General features: G+C 41.8%; 1 protein-coding gene across 35 annotated transcripts in view; it reads left to right on the top strand.

Moving 5' to 3' along the window:
- DST (dystonin) overlaps nucleotides 1-17,615 on the top strand; it is a 299,923-nt gene that overhangs the window by 111,465 nt on the left and 170,843 nt on the right. For all 35 annotated transcript variants that reach the window (XM_060272496.1, XM_060272494.1, XM_060272495.1 and 32 more), the window contains 6 exons: nucleotides 1,164-1,330; nucleotides 14,286-14,398; nucleotides 14,511-14,617; nucleotides 15,720-15,839; nucleotides 17,073-17,168; nucleotides 17,254-17,381. In XM_060272496.1, the coding sequence (XP_060128479.1) occupies nucleotides 1,164-1,330; nucleotides 14,286-14,398; nucleotides 14,511-14,617; nucleotides 15,720-15,839; nucleotides 17,073-17,168; nucleotides 17,254-17,381 (731 nt within the window). The remainder of the gene's footprint in view (nucleotides 1-1,163; nucleotides 1,331-14,285; nucleotides 14,399-14,510; nucleotides 14,618-15,719; nucleotides 15,840-17,072; nucleotides 17,169-17,253; nucleotides 17,382-17,615) is intronic.

The following is a 17,615-nucleotide window of genomic DNA, read 5'->3' as shown; positions in this document are numbered from 1 at the left end:
ATACTTGGCATATTTGCCCTTAAATGTACCAGAAACAGAGTAGCTTCTTAAGGGAGAGAGATCATGTCGACACGCCTCTAATTTGGGGAGTTGGGATTGGTGTTTCAATTTCCAGTGGTTGACGTGGCTGACAGGGCCAGGCATGAGACCAGCACGGGCCATGCAGTCTGCATAGCTGCCTTCCTTTGAATGGGGCCTTGCTAGGTCTAAAAGGGCTGTTTTTGACAGTTCTGCTGTGTACTGCACACTTCAAAATACAATTTGTGAGGGGAAGCAGGGAGTGGGAGAATGCATTTCTCATGTACAAGCAGCCATCTAATTCAAATTTTCTATCTATTTGTAAAGACAACGCATCAGGGAGAAGATGCTTATGCTACCCTTCCTCCCCTGACCTGTTGGCCTTCCACTTACTGAAATGCTTTGATGTGCTTTCATTTTCAAACAAGCAATCCCCATGTGCATTCACTCAGCTATGCATCTGAGTATCACTGGTTCCAGAGTTCCAGCCATCTAGAAATTAATGGGATTTTTCCAGCTGCCCTCTGAAGGTTGAGTGAAAAGCTTGATGGTGGCACTGGCCGATTCTAGTTTCTTAAACAGAAAACTTCAAGAAAATTGCTACCTAAGCTTGATCAGCCATTTCTTTTTTTACTTATTGATGAAGTTGTCACTATTTTCTACTTCCATTGCCTCATACAGGACCCCTTGCTGAGTGCGTCCCTTGTTATCTTCTTCAGTTGTCCATCCATTGTTTGCTATTATGCTCCGTTTCGTTTCTCTTAATTGCCCTCTTTTAAATTTAGGATCCTTGGAGAAGGATTTTATTGTGCCCCCTCCCCCAACTCTGTAACGTCCTGTACTTCCTGTGTGGAGTCGCCAGACTCGGCTCTGTGCACTCATGATGGGAGAAGCCACCCAGGGACATGCTTGAATTAGTGGAGCTGGGATTCATGCCAAGTTATCTGTGCCACTTTGGGACTTTGCCCAAAAGATCCAGGGCTGTGATTCAGCTCCCCACCCCCACCCCCACCCCATAATAATGATGGGCCATAATGAGATGGGGTGGGGGAGGGTTTGAGGCGCTGCTGATATTTGATAGCATTCTTAATAGTGAATCTTAATCTATTTTAATTTGGCTGGTTTTCTATTTTATTTTGATACAGATTTCTGACATCCATGTTACTGGAGAGTCAGAGGACATGTCTGCTAAAGAGAGATTGCTCCTGTGGACACAGCAGACAACTGAGGGTTATGCTGGTATTCGTTGTGAAAATTTCACTACCTGCTGGCGAGATGGGAAATTATTTAATGCCATCATTCATAAATACAGGTAAGCACACACTTGTTTAGATTTTGTAAAGAGTTCTTATGGAAATAACCTGAGTAAAAAATAATACCGTATGTATTAATGGCCCTGTCTCTTACAATATGTGTCCTGCTGTTTACTGTTGGTTGGAGTCCTACAGTTTTTTGACTGCTTGCTTCACAGCTGATTGGACGATGCTGTCCCTTCTAAACCAGTGATGGTCAGCTTCTTAAGCATTGGGAGGAGGCGTACCTTAGGCTCAGACTTCCTGGGAAATCAGACTTCCTGGGCCTTGATATAGTTGTCCAAACTACTATCAGAAAGGGCACTTATGTAGCTTTATAATAGCCAAGGAATAGATCAGGCATCCCCAAACTGCAGCCCTCCAAATGTTTTGGCCTGCAACTCCCATGATCCCTAGCTAGCAGGACCAGTGGTCAGGGAAGTGGAATTGTAGTCCAAAATATCTGAAGGGCCGAAGTTTGGGGGTGCCTGGAATAGATACAAGATTTCGTTTCTGTAGGAACTGCAGGAAAACAACAACATAATATGGCGTTGGGCACAGAGGTTTGCTTCTCGAAAAACTCAGTTTTTACTTTTAAAACTTTCTGCCCATTGAAGGTATGCTTGAAAATGCTTGTTAAATATCTTCTGAAATCTTGGAATCCAGAAAATAGACTGAGAGTATGGTCCGTACAATGGGGCACATGTGCCTTGGAAAGTTCCTTTGACGCTCCTGATCTAGTAAAGCCCAAGCAGATGATGTGAAATGAAAAAATCAATCATGAAGAGAAATTATGCAATACGCCTTCTCCGATCAGAGATTTTGTTTTTCTCAGCACAGAATTTGGGTTGCCTAGATGCGCTCTCTCTCTATATATGAGAGAGACAGGAATAACACACAGCTTATGGGAAAAGAACATTCCCTTGCAGCGCTGAACTTAGTTGCTGTTTCCTCATCAGATGACAGGATCTAACAGAGATCATGTTCCCAGAAGAGAGAAATTTTAAGATACCGGTAGCCTGCCCAGCATGAGGAACTGAATGAATATGTGCTTTATGTTGCTATCATGTGTAGAAGGAGCAGGATAGATTAAAAGTGTCAGCTTGTGTGGATGCCTTTGTTAGTACTTCCTGTCTGCCTCTTGTAAGCACGGCAGTGGGACATAGTGGTTTGGAGAACAGCAAGACTTCCATACTCTGCTGCTCCAGAAACTGGACACTTAATTATAGATGGATTTGAACTATGGAATATGAAAAACAGCTACATTTGGGTTACATAAGTATTACATGAAATATACATTGAACAATGAAATATACATTGAACAATGTATATTGCCAACAATAAGAAGTCACCACTAGGAAAACAGTTGAGGTTAAATAGTAAATCATGCTTGGGGATGTTTATGCAAACCAGTGTCTGTATGAAGTTGTCCTGATCCTGCAAGATCTTTTGAGGTATGTTGCAGCCAATCAGAAATGGTGTTAGAACCAGGGGAGTGAAGCAGGGAGAGTAACGGTACAAGAAACTCTAGCAATACTTTGAGAGACTGAGAGAGGTGTCTTACCCTATGTGACATGTGATGAACTACAAGTCCCTGAGTTCCATAGTTCTTGGCTGGTTTTCCTTCTGCAAAGGAGCTACAAGATGTGGCAGCCAACTGGAACAAGTGTCATAGTAATTAGGGGCATTGAGATCTATCTGTGGGATAGTGGGACACAGTGGTGTTGTTAGAATTTGCAGCCCTAGAATATCCATGTGTAGATGTAAAATAAAAAAATTCCTTCAGTAGCACCTTAAAGACCAACTACGTTTTTATTTTGGTACCAAAATAAAAACTTAGTTGGTCTTTAAGGTGCTACCGAAGGAATTTTTTTATTTTGCTTCGACTCAGACCAACACGGCTACCTACCTGTAACATGTGTAAATGTGTTAGGCCTCTGGCTCCAGAGACAGATCTTTCAGCTCCTCCTTGTTTTCATGTATAATGCATTACTTAGCCTTTTTGGTGTGTTGGGGAGGAAGCTGCATGTAATAGACAGCAGCATTCCAAGTCAGTGAATCAGGGAGGTTTGCTTTGGGAGGGGAATTCGAAAAAGTAGTGTGAGAATGAGAGAAAAGGACAAAGAAGGAGAGGCTTCTCAGTTGTTTATAGACCTACAGGTTTTTTTTTTTTTTGTTATTGTTTCTCGCATTCTATAGGGATTATTGACTAATAAGATAATGACTCTTTATTGTATAATTCCTCAACAACGTTGTACAACATGAATTGTGTCTGTCTGTTCCATGTGTCTGAAGTAGAACTGCTCTCTGAATATCTTTTTGGGGTCTTCTTGACATATGCTTCTCAAGAAGATCTGGGAGAGTGTTTTTTGTTGCTTTCTTTCCACTAACTGCACATAGAAATAAATAATCTGTACATTATTTGCTTTCTAAGTGCTGTCTCCCTCTTGTGTTAGCTCGTGCTTATTTCACCATCCCAGGTAACTGAGCAGTTGCCTTGTGATGGGAGAGTCACATGGATCTCAAACAGGGCAAACACAGCAGAAAGGTGAGTGAGAAGGTCACGGTGAGAGACATAAATCAGCAGAGAGAGGGAAGAGTTGGGGAGAGGCAAGACTAGGGAGGGCACAGTGCAAGCAAATGCAGATTTAGGCTTCATTTAAATTGTGCATGGGCCCTAAGGAGTCCTTGTGCAGCAGAGGTCAAGATGTTTTATGTACATTGCAAAGGTGCATACATGCATAACTATAAAATGGGCATTTGTCTTGTTCATTCAACATGCATTTCCCCACTTTATTTTCCTAGTGCTCACTCATTTTGTACAATCTGGTGAATGCCAATAAATTGGATTATCTGATAGCAGCTAGTAGGACAGAAACTTGGGGGTGGGGCGGTGCACAGGAAAATTCCTGCTATAACAGAGACATTAGCGAAGTGCACACCTGGACTATTGTGTACTGTTCTTGGCACAACATTATAAGAATAATATTGAAAAGGTTGGGAATTATTACCCAGAATGGCAAATGAATGGTAAAGATATCTACTGGCTGCATCTCTGAACAGATGCTAGGATAGGTTTACGGTTACATTAGAAAGGGAATGTTAAGAGACCAATTCAGGGCCTTTAGAAAGTGCTGGGAAGGCTTCCTTTGACGTGAATGGGCTATTTAAAAGCTTTAGCAGTATGGAGAGGTGTGGAACAGTAGCCCTCCCTGCAAAGAACAGGAAGAGAAGCCAACAAAAGGCCACATGCAGAAGCAGAAATTTAGGCCTGCAGATGATTTCATGCAGCAGACAGAGCCATGTGAGCTGCCAGATGTTTACAGATGTGGCAGAAGAACAGGAAAAGAATTCTAGGTGTGGAAAGTTTTCAAAAGTCTGAACCCTCCTTCAAGGCAAGCCAGTCATACGCAGCGGAGCTTTGGTTTGGAACTTCTGTTTCATGCCAGGCTGCAGGACAAATGCTGGCACACGCCGTACCATAGTGATGTTAAAACATGTTGCAGGCGATCAGGATCTAACTTGAGTACATTCCTTGAGGATAGGAGAAGCGGTGATGCCAACATTTGCTGCAACTTGTTGACTGCCTCCAGCTACAAATCAGAAAGAAACAAAACATTACTAAGTGTCAAGCCTTGGATGGCTATGAGATACATTTGAAAGGAAGACAAAATATTTTTATTTTTTATTTTTATGCGATTGCTAGTTTCTGCTTGCCATTTTCTAAAGAATAGCTTACTATTGCCTTATCTTTTGAAGGGAAAATAAAAGCTCTACTAAGAGGGGGAGAAGGAAGGAATGTGGTAAGCCTTGTTTTATTGAATAGAGACGTTTTGTGAGGACCCTACATGTCTTGGCTACAATGGAGCCCTCAATACTAAGGATTTTCAGACTGAGAAAGGAAACTAAGCTTCCAGGTTGAGTCAAAGGTCTTTAATTTACTCTAAAGGCATACTTTTTCATAGTGGATCTTAGCACTAAGTCGCTTTATATATTTACACTTAAATAAATGGAGCATAAGTCAGCAATCACTACGCATGTTTAACTTTGGTTGGATCATGCCACATTCAGAATGCTAAGGTGTCTGCAACTATATTAACAATTCTGCAGGCCGTTTCACTTTAATGTTTCTTAGGCTTATGCACAAGCAAAATATTTTATTAGGCTGGCCTGTGCCATGCCTCTGATTCTTTCAGATCTTATTACGCTAGGTTCATTTAGTACTTTGAAGAGGGATTAGGGTGCATTGCCTTGCCAAAGTACTAGCTCTTTCCTTCTGGTGCTGCATTGTGTAATTTTGGGAAGATGCCCACTACACTTTAGATGGAGAACATTTTGAGACATTCCCTTTTCTTAAAGTGCAGTAGCTGTATAGCCCAAATACCTGTTGGAAGTTATTAATTAATTTTACTTGTCCACTAATGGTTAATTTATTCATTCGTCCCTAGCTGGGGACAAGGCTTAGAAGGAATAAATCCCAGTGGTTACATTCCTTCAGTTCCAGTGTTACTTTAAAAAAAAAAGTTCATTTAGCTCTTTGATTGCATGCCTCCCTTTTTCTTAGCATGGGAAAGCTGTGCTATATTACCTTTTCAAGGCACTCATTGCCTAATTGTCTAAATTTTTTTTTAACTTAACAGTGATAAGATACTGTGCCCATCAGTGCAAAAATTTGGATTTGAAGAGTGCTGAGATTTCTTTACTACCACCTTCAGCAAACTTATTTTGTCACCACCTTTCATCCCTTATGTTGCTGTATGTGTGAATAATAATAATAATAATAATAATAATAATAATAATAATAATAATAATTTATTATTTATACCCCGCCCATCTGGCTGGGTTTCCCCAGCCGCTCTGGGCGGCTTACAACAGAAACATTAAAATACACTAATTTCTTAAACATTAAAAGCCTCCCTAAATAGGGCTGCCTTCAGATGTCTTCTAAAAATCTGGTAGCTGTTTTCCTTTTTGACATCTGATGGGAGGGCGTTCCACAGGGCAGGCGCCACCACCGAGAAGGCCCTCTGCCTGGTTCCCTGCAACTTGGCTTCTCGCAATGAGGGAACCGCAAGAAGGCCCTCGGAGCTGGACCCCAGTGTCCGGGCAGAATGATGGGGGTGGAGACGCTCCTTTAGGTATACTGGACCGAGGCCGTTGGTGAACAGTTGGTGAGAGATCTAAACTGGGGGTTAGAATTTTGAGAGTACTGTACTTTGTTGATAAGATTTTTCTTTATTTATTTACGTACAGTACTTACTCTGAGTAAATATACCCTGCCAATCAATCAAATGATTCTCAATGTGACTTACAGTACAAGCAGCAGGTTGTAATAATACAAAAACAAACAAAGCCATAACTGTTTCTTTACACACACACACAGAGAGCGCGCAGCAGCAGCAGCCCTTAGTCCTTTGGCTTGTATAGCTATGCTAGAGCATGGTCTTCCTTTGGTTCTGCAGCCCCAGAGCAACAGGCAGGGAGGGGGAAGCTTCTCCTTTCTCTGTCCAATGAATGGGGCCCGGTTGGTCTTGCGCTTGCTGCAATGTTCTTTCTACAAGGCGTGGGATGCAGCCTCCCAGTGGCCCTTAGTTTCCAAGCAGTTAGTAGAGGCTGGAATGTGCTTCCCATTCAACTCTGCTTCCAAGGCAACGTGGATGGATTATATGGATGGAATTCTACATCACGCTCTTCCAGTTATTCTCTCTGAGCAAGCATTTGAGCTTGCCAAATGGAACATTCCCCTCTCCCCCTGTGTTTTTCTAGGGATTATTCTCCCTCCACTGCGCACGCCCCTGCCAATTTGAGGGGAGAGGAGGGGGAAAGCCCCATTGTTCAAGTGGAAGTCCTTGCAAAGGGCTTCTGTTGATGGGGCTCATTAGGTGAATCCTGTACATAATAATATTTTCTGGAGAAAGGATTAGGTGGATCTTTCCCGTTGTGTCTAGTGAATGTGAAGATATGAAGGAGAAAGTCCTTCTGCTAGATCAGGGGTCTGCAAGGCTTACTGGGCATAGGCCGGATCACTCCTGCGGAGATCCTCCGTGGGCCGGGCTGGCGCAGCACGACACCAGAAAACATGTCTGTGCATGCCCAGACACCGAAAATCAGGGGGCTCAGTTCGGGGGTGGCTCGTGGGCCGGTTAAACAGTCTCCGTGGGCTGCTTCTGGCCCATGGGCCTCAGGTTGGGGACCCCTGTGCTAGATGGAGGAAGAAGCCACCACTGCTGTGAAATAATAGCTAAGAGTGTGAATGAAGGGCCTGAAATTTATTCTGTTCAGATCTTCTTGTTTATCAGTAGGCTAGCTGACTTCAGGCAGGCCATAGTTTGCTCAGCTCCACCCACAACGCCAGTCTGCAGTATGGCAATAATCAAGCAGGCCTAACTTACAGTTATTGTCTGAAGGCTTACTGAGGAAATGTATGCAATTGGCTTTGAACAATTGAAATGCACTCTTATTTCCTCATGAATGAGGTATACTCACTGATTAAGGCGGATTGTGTAAGTGACATAATACGTCAAAATGCAAAGGTGCACACCAAATTAAACTAAACTTGCATCTAAAGTATTTAATATGTCATCCTGACTTTTGCATAATTTATTTCATTTTAGACTGAATATGGTCTAATGGAATCACAACAGTTTCTGTAAGTGGAGCCTCTTCACTGAGAAGGTGTGACAGGCCTTGTCTAAATCAGAAATCTTTCCATTCCTTCTTCAGTCACGTGCATGATTTTTAACGAGCAGTGCATGTCCTGGCACGATCTTTGATGGCTTTTAGCAATTCCCTCGTGCAGAGAAATGTATGGTTGCCTCACGCACCTGTCCATTATTATCCTTTATGAGTATGGAGGCTAGGAATTTTTCATATGTGCATGCATTATCTAATTACAGCAATTAAAAAAACAAACAAGATTATACTTGGGTGTTCACTTAATTTTACACTTCCAGCCCTGGCTCCTCTGCTGATGGAGAATCACAGAATATGAGACCTACCTTTATGTGGACTAAGAAATACCACCATGCCGTTTCTTTTTGCTTCAGTCAAAGATTAATCACACATCATTCTAAGCACAGCATTAAACCTGCTTCTCGGGAGATTAAAACTGTTTTGGCTAATTGCCTGTCCCGAAAACGCTTGTGCATATTTGCTGCTTAAAGGCAGCTCTCTCTCTTTTTGAACTGAATAGCATCAGTCATGCATTGTTGCTCATGTGTTTATTGTACCAATTCCTTGGATCTAACTATTGGCAAGCAAATGTGAGGCCAATTCATATGGCTGTATGAATTGGCCTTTATTTTTGCCTGCTTGGTAGTCATGCTGGATATAAGGTTATTATGTCATCATAATCACCCTGACCAGGTATCATAATCCCATGGTTACAACTTGAGTTGTATACATTTGGTTTGAAAAATACTGTGGGGCCAGGAAGTGGAGCAGAGTATAACCTAGCAGTCTGGGGTAGAGAAGATGGAATCGCGAAGGTACGTTGTGGAGGACTTTCTGGGTGAATCTGGCAAGTGATAGGATTAAGTCTGACAGAATCTAGGGCAGGTATGGGGAATATGTGGCCATCCAGTTGTTGTACTCCCAGATCCCATCAGCCCCCCCCCCAAATATGGCCAGTGTTCAGGGATTATAGGAATATTATCCAACAGCATCTTGAGGGCCACAGGTTCCCCAACTCCAATCTTGGGTTTACTCGCTTTTCAAGAATTAACAGTGACCTGCAGCAGCATGATTTTCTTGTTAAGGTGGTTTGTTATGCCCTTCAACCCTCCATTTAAGCGATCAAGACATACTTTGTGGGGTACAGTGTTTTGAAGTGCTTCTTCTGAATATTCCGGACTATATGCCTGCAAATCTATGACGGTGAAACTTCAGTTCAGAGCTTTCCAAGCTTTTCATGTTGGTGATACACTTTTTAGACATGCATCACTTTACGACATGGTATTTCAGTTTTACTAGCAAACCGGAGGCTAAACTAACCCCTAATAAGATATACGGACACACATTGCGTGACACACCTACACACTGCAGCCAACACAATCTTCTTCTTCTTCTTTGGCGATCACTCGTATCCGAGTAAGATTGTCTTCCATAAACATGGTTTTAACAACGGGTCCGTAAGTGACTGTGGAGGCCAATTCTGGATCCACACGTCCTTCTACAGTGGGGACATTGGTTTCCAGACGGGAGTTGATCACGGTGTGGATTTGCCAAGCGTGCCTTCCTCTTAGCACGTTTCTCCCTTGTGTCCTGAGATCGAGTGTCTTCAAAGCCCATGACACCTTTGGTAAAGGCTGTTCTCCAACTGGAGCGCTCACAGGCCAGTGTTTCCCAGTTGTCAGTGTTTATACTACATTTTTTTAGATTTGCATTGAGACAGTCTTTAAACCTCTTGTTGACCACCAGCATTACGTTTTCCATTTTTAAGTTCGGAATAGAGTAGTTGCTTTGGAAGACGATCATCAGGCATCTGCACGTGACCAGTCCAACAAAGTTGATGTTGAAGAATCATTGCTTCAACCTTGCTGATATTTGCTTCTTTCAGTATACTGATATTAGTTCGCCTGTCTTCCCAAGTGATGTGTAAAATTTTTCGGAGACAGCGTTGATGGAATCTTTCGAGGAGTTGGAGATGGCGTTTATAAGTAGTCCATGTTTCACAAGCATATAGTAAGGTTGTTAGTACAATAGCTTTGTCAGCCAACACAATAATGTGTTGTGACCCACAGTTTGGAAAGCTCTGCTTTAATGGAAGTTATAAGAAGATAAGAGGAGCCATAGCTGCACCATCCTGCTTCCTACAGTGGTCAACAAAACACACCTGGGAAGATCAAAGCATAGCTTGAAGACAATAACCTCTGTTGCTTGTCAGCAATTGGTTTTCTGTAGCCCACTGCCTAAGAACTTGGGAGTTCCATATAGCCATGATGGCTAGCATCTCATTAAAAAAACCATCTAAGCTTGTGGCCACTACCACATATTGGTAAATTCAATACATCAGTTATGTCTTGTGTGAAGACATAACCCCCCCATCCTACAACTGCTGCCCGGACGTTTCATTTGTTGAAGTGGCAGAAAAACGTATTTCTATATGGTTGTATGAATATTCCCCCATTTTTTGTCTCTGATTGTCATGTCCAAGCATCCACCAGTGTGAGATGAGGTCATAATCACCCTGCCCAGATACCATAATCCCATAGGCAAAACTAGGGTTGTCAACCAAAAAATAGTTTGATACCAGTAGGTGGAACCCAGGGCAGAACCTGAAGAAGTTTAGCTGTTTGAGGTAGACACAGGATGGAATCGGTAAGGTAAGGTGTACAGCCAAGGGCATTGTCTGGGTGGAATCATTGTCTGGTTATGAGGCTGATGGTTTTTCTAGAAGCTAGTACAGATTACCTGGTAGAAAATAATGGTCAGAGTAATAAAATACCAGCTGGTCTGCAAACCCAGTAACAATCCTAATTTAAACAGGTTGGGCATAAGCAGTGTTTTAGGGCTGCTTGAGAATATTCTGGGGTTATATGCCAGCAAATCTGTGATGGTCAAACTCTATAAACATACCCAGCTTTTTTTCTGCTGTGGTTGACCTGTGTTTACTGTGAATTTGTCGTTAGATTTGTGATCCAGCAGTTAATCTATTGTAATTAGCCCTTATTTTTGATGTGATTATGGGTTTGTAGATGCACAGAATGTGTGCCTTTCTTTCTGAACAACTCCTTCTTACCATGTTTATTGTAAGTGGCTTACTAAACTTGAGGGAGTTTAGAAGTAGCACCCAGGTTTGGGAGAAGCTGCACTTCAGGGTGGGGGAATGAAAAACATGAGAATTTTCTAGCCTGGTTTGCACATCATCATAAGGCAAACCACAGTTTACCAGAACGGTACAAAAATAGGTTACTCCTGGAGAAGAACTTGCAGTTGCTTTGCTTCTCCTTTTAGCTTGGTGTGGCACAGCTGCTAAGGCATGTTTTCCAATCCCAGACATAGGTTAAGCTTTTCTCTTCCTTAACCACAAGACAAGAAGAAACATGTTATATATTTAAAGAAACAGGGCCTTAAGTTTGCTTGCTTATGTGCATAAGAAATTTTGTGCATTTGTACAGCAACCTCTAGCTTGGTTCTGCCGCAAGACCATAGTTTTATTTTATTCTTAGATGTGTTGCAGTTTTTACAGCCTTTCCCCCCTCCTTTGTAGCACATTCTAAGCAAAATCTTGTAAGAACAACATATATTTAGGGAGCACCACTGATTTGTGCAGCTCTGTTCTCTGTGCAGCTCTGTTCTCTGGTGTCTGTCTTATAGCTGCATTTTATCCTCTGTTTTTTGTGCCTGGGTCTTCTATAGCTCATGCATACATACTTCTGTGCATTGAAATGTTGTTGCCCAGTTTCATTTCTAGCCCCTTCTGATCCATTAGATTCCACTACGGAAGGCCTCCCAAACGTCAGGGGTGGCTTTTTGGTGTGGGGAGAACAAGGGTGATTGTGGAAAGATGTCTAAAAAATCTTGGAGAATAACTGAAAGACTTTTCTGTGCTGCCCAGCCCAGAATACATCATCTCCATATTGTTTAGAGGTCTGACAGAATAGGGTCATTTTCAGAAGTAAAAAGGACAAAAACACACCATGTGTTTGGAAAGTGAGCAGTTTATTTTGGGTGTGGCACATGCAGTGCTGGGAATTTTTCAAGTGAATTATTTTTTCTCTTTCTGAGTTATTAGTGTGTTTCCTTCGGTGGCAAATACCCAGCTTTCTCTGAAATCCCTGCCATAGAATGACTCAGTGTTATGACTAAAGGCTGGGTCATTTATCCCTTGAGGCACACTGTAGAGTATAATATTCCTATTGTATGCATTATGTCACAATTTGAAAGATTTTAGAATTTGCACAAGGTAGCATTTTTCTGTAAACGTTGAATATGGGGATATATATATACATACACATACGTAGTCAGGCTTGGTGCAGACATAGTGCCAGTGGTAGCTTGGTTTCGATCTGTTGTTTAAGAACTATGTTAAAAGCTTGTTGGCAAAGCATTTTTGAGAATTGCTTTAATCAACTTTTACTGAGAGTGGTTACTTCTGCTGTATATGCAATGCTGCACCATGTGTAAGAAATATTAGTTTGAAATTTGTGACAAGTACTGCTACTTTGCAGTTAATAGGATTATTTTGTTGTGAAGGAAATCCAATCTTGCCCCCTCTTGGATGAAAACTTTGTTAGCTGCCCGTTTTCAGCCAAATAATGGTTGCTTATTTGTTGTTGTTTTTTCTTTTCCCATGAACAGGCAAGGCTTGCATAACAACTTGCCCTTTCTTGTCCTGAAAAGTCAGCAGCTGAACAGGCATCTTTTTGTGTTTTGCGTCTCACGTTTTGCTTCATTACTATCAGCATGTGTGAAATGTCGTGGATATCAACAAAATGAAAACAGCAGGCATCAGCTTTCAGATATAAATGTTGTTTTTCCAATTCACTTAGTATATGCTATGATGTGAAATCCTCCTTAATCTTTCCTCTGCATCACTGTGACATAAAATATTAGTGCTTTTCAAGTTCACTCTTCTAACAATTCTTTGTAGTTCTTTATGTACATATTAAATCTGTAGAAAACGTTACTGTTTTTTCCTTTTCTGTTACAGGAATTAATTTAAATTCAAATGGGAGAGAGGGCTCTGTTGCAATAACATTAGACTGAAGTCATGGGGAATAGCTTATTGATATTAAAGTCCTGAGTTTTTGTTGCATCTTTTCCTTGAAATCCCTCTTCTGTTTTTAGGAATTGGAATAGGTCTTCTACACAAAGGGAAACTTGCCAAAACGTGAACCCAAAATTGGGGAGCGAAATAAATTCAGGTTTACTCTGTGAATTATTTCAGTGGTTCCTAGAATTAGGTAAAGTTAAAGGGACCCCTGACCATTAGGTCCAGTCGTGACCGACTCTGGGGTTGTGGCGCTCATCTTGCGTTATTGGCTGAGGGAGCCGGTGTACAGCATCCAGGTCATGTGGCCAGCATGACAAAGCCGCTTCTGGTGAACCAGAGCAGCTTTAGCGGTACCTATTTATCTACTTGCACTTTGACGTGCTTTCGAACTGCTAGGTTGGCAGAAGCTGGGACCGAGCAACGGGAGCTCACTCTGTCGCAGAGATTTGAACCGCCAACCTTCTGATCGGCAAGCCCTAGGCTCTGTGGTTTAACCCACAGCGCCACCTGCATCCTTAGGTTTCTCTTAATTTACTGGCTGCTGCTATGCTACTTATACCAATGGGCATGCGCTTTGCTGAGTCAGTCTAGCCAGACATCAGTCTTTAAAGAATTTTAAGCGTTATAGTGCTATTGATGGAGTAACTGATTGAAAGGTGGTATTGATGGACCTTGCCAAAATTGAGATATCCAAACAGTATGTGGACCTCTAGAAGAGATGTTCCTCTAATCGTGACTGTTAAAAAGAGACTGTGTGAAGACAGACAATGTAAGATCTAAGGAATATTTTAACTCTTGGTGCAGCATTATACAGACCTTGTGGAAGTAAAGTTCTGGACTAGATGGGTCATTGACATGATCCAGCAGCTTTCTCTTATGTTATTATGAAGGGCAATTAGCCCAACCCTTTACAGGATCTCAACGCATTTAACTCCCTTTCACATCATAAAATATCCCCATGAGATTTGTCCTATCCCTAGCAGAGAGATAAGACTGCACAGTTAGGGTTTAGAAATGAACTGAAATGACTCTGACCAAGGTATCTACTATTTTTCCGCAAATAATTTGATTTGAGGGAAAATTCCTTCCTGAAGCTGAATATTGAAACAGGTTGCATCCCAAGTATGGAGGAAAAACCGCTCCTCTAACTCAACGAAAGAGTCATATCCTTCATAAATGCATCCCCTGAAATTAATGAAGATCTTACCTACCACCATATTTTCCAAAATCAAACTTAAATTATTGTTTTTGTCTTGCAGGCCGGACCTGATAGACATGAATACCGTTGCTGTTCAAAGCAACCTTGCAAATTTAGAGCATGCTTTTTTTGTAGCAGAAAAACTTGGTGTTGCCAGACTTCTGGACCCCGAAGGTGAGTTAGTGAATGGGATCCTTAGTAGATCATAGCATCAGACTGCATTGGAATTGTAACACTCTAATGTATGTATGTTAGACATTAGCTGTGTGTCATGTCTTTTTTTAAGATGTTGATGTCTCCTCGCCTGATGAGAAGTCAGTAATCACTTATGTGTCATCACTTTATGATGCATTTCCCAAAGTACCAGAAGGTGGTGAAGGCATCAGTGCACATGTAAGTTATTAGCAATTAAAAACTACGTTCACATACAAAACAAGCTTGTCATGGTGAAGGGTTAATTTCACTGGCAATTGTAAAGAAAAGAGGATATTATCTGATTGCTGGGATTTGGACATTCGAACCTGGCTTGGTAGTATGTGAGTAGTCTATGCAGCTGATTTTAACAATTGTGTCACCTTTTGTCGGTCATGTGCCTCCATCAGCTATCTGACCACCACATTCTGCACCAGCTGGAGCTCCAAAACCAGGCTCAAGGGAAGCCCTACATAGAGTCCATTGCAGCAATCCCGCCTTGAGGTTACCAAGTACATAGACTACAGTGGTCAGACTATCACAGTCTAGGAACCGCCATAACTGGTGGATGTGATAAAGCTAAGGTGGTGCAGTGGGTCCGTGCATCTGGCTGTTAATCAGAAGGTTGGTGGTTTGAGCCTACCCAGGGACAGCTGTGGGCAGGATTCCTGCATCACAAGAAGTTGGAATAGCTGACCTTTTGGTCACTCTATCTCTAGTGATAGAGATCTATCCAGGAGTACCTATTTACTTTCTCCTTTAGAGAGAGTGTGACCCCGTCCAGAATGAGCATGTTGTCCCATCTCTTAGACATGGGACGTACGTACCCAAAGCACAGTTTATTGACCCCATAACACAGGTGCCAGTGGGCCACGGAACACTGCCAGCTCATGATACATGGTTGGTAAGGGCATGAAATGATTAGGAGCAAAGGAGAAATTAAGGCTGGGCCTAAACATCATATTCAGTGCAGCGATGGGAAGGAGATGGATATACCGATATGAAGAACTGGGGGTTGTGGGACCGGGAGCTAAAGAAGCATATGGCTGATGTAGAATCTGAATAATAAGAGTCGCATAGAAAGTGGATTGCACTAGTTTTGAATTGTGGGCTTCTTCCATCACTGCAGCATTATGACCGGTAGGAGGGAACTCAGTAGGAGCACGAAGGGCCAAGAGAGGGAGATAGCTATAGGACTCACTATGCTATTCTGAGTTGGTGTAGCGGCCCGTCAGATCTCTTGCTGTAGGCTTCCAGTGCTATAAAATGCTTTGATAGATCTTTATTCCCACTTACTTGCTAGGATGTTGAAGTCAAGTGGGTTGAATACCAGAATATGGTGAACTACCTCATCCAGTGGATCAGGCACCATGCCACAATGATGACTGACAGAGCGTTTCCAAACAATCCTGTGGAACTCAAGGTAATGTTTACATTATCAAGATACAGAATAAAGTGCATTCTGTATTAATTCTTTTAGAGGGATCACCTACCTATTTAGAGCATGATTTACAAACTCCTATACAAATCAGTAACGCCTACTCAGATTCCCTTGTGTGCCACTGCTGGAGCACATAATATTGGGCTCAAAAATTCTCAACTCTTTCCCTAAGATGCAGCCTGTCTCCTGTCCAGCTGCAGCACTGATTCTTAGTCCAACCTCACTTATAGCTAGGAAACAACCCATGCATTCAGAATAAAAGCATTGGTAGGGCTTTCCTGGGAGTGTGGGTGGTAGTGCAAGTTGCACAATTTAATGCTTCCCAGAATAAAAACATCCTGTTGATGGGAAGTTAGCATGTCAGAGAGAAGGCTAAGCCTTCTATTGGTCATGTTAGTTTTGTTAATTAAATGCATATATCCCTCTTCCTCCCAGAGGTGCTCAAATAAGGTTTGCCATAAACAGAGTTTTTACACAATAGGTAGTCAGCGATACAGCTATCTTCTGACCTTGTAGATTTTGACCCTCAATTGAGCGCCTTGCTCGTTTTGTATGTTTTGTATGTTGTCGTATGCTTATGTTTGTATTTTTTATGAGCTTAAAGCTGCAATAAATTTGATTTGATCCTCAATCACCCCATGAAGGTAAAAAGCTCACCAGGTCTTTTGTGAGCTTTTTACCATTTTTACCATTGTGACCTTTGGGCTTCTAGAAATTTGGGGAGAAGATGCAGTCCTGTTGTACAGCTTCCATGTCAGTATTGAGCAGCACGGGATTCCCCTGCCTTGGAGGCACTGGGATGAAATTTTAACTGAGGTTGTACGAACCATTGCCCCATCTATCTCAAAGTTTGGGGTTTGGACTGTCAAGTCACATTCCAAAGAAAGAAATCAAACAGAATTCTGTGCCAGCTGCTGTTTTCTGGATTGAAACCATGAATGTCAGTGCTTGGGACAGTCAGTATTACATTTGAATTTAAGGCATGGGGATGCCAAGTGAAGGTTGAATTAGGCACTTGACAGTTTAATTCTCCTCTTCCCATTGTAAATCTAAGAAGGGGTTTGGTTAGGATAGTGAGTAAACCCACACAAACTGGTTCCACACTTATGGGCATGAAAAGATTTTCGAAAGCTTCAGTACACCAACAATTCTGAGTAAATAGTAAAAAAGTATCTTTTAGAAACATGACAGCAATGCTTGTTTGTTTTTCTTTAGGCACTTTATAACCAATATTTACAATTTAAAGAAACAGAAATTCCACCAAAGGAGATAGAGAAATCAAAAATCAAACACCTATATAAATTACTGGAGGTAAGCCATTTTTTTAATGGATTTTTGAATGCTGGTTTCATTTCCTTTTATCTTGGCTTTATGTAATCATTCCTTGTTTTTGAAGGTTTGGATAGAATTTGGGCGTATCAAGCTTCCTCAAGGTTACCACCCAAATGACATAGAGAAAGAGTGGGGGAAGCTAATTATTGCTATGTTGGAAAGAGAAAAAACACTTCGACCAGAAGTTGAGAGGTATGTTGGTATTTTTGTTTTATAAGCTTGCTTCTCTGCCTGCTCGTTTGAAAATGGCCAGTGCAGTATTTTGTGAAATATACAAGGGCACTTTTATTAGAATACTTAAAATCAACTTTAGGCACATTGGCAACATAGAATCTGATTTGATAGGCTAAGCCCTTTATTATAATAAATCAATCCAAACCTATGCTTAATTTTATTACTAGGGTCTGCACCCCTGCTTGCTAACCC

This window comes from Zootoca vivipara, chromosome 3 (genome assembly GCF_963506605.1).
Source record: "Zootoca vivipara chromosome 3, rZooViv1.1, whole genome shotgun sequence".
Taxonomy (NCBI): Eukaryota; Metazoa; Chordata; class Lepidosauria; order Squamata; family Lacertidae; genus Zootoca; species Zootoca vivipara.
The sequence above is the reverse complement of the archived record's forward strand: the minus strand, read 5'-3'. Positions and strand labels throughout refer to the sequence as shown.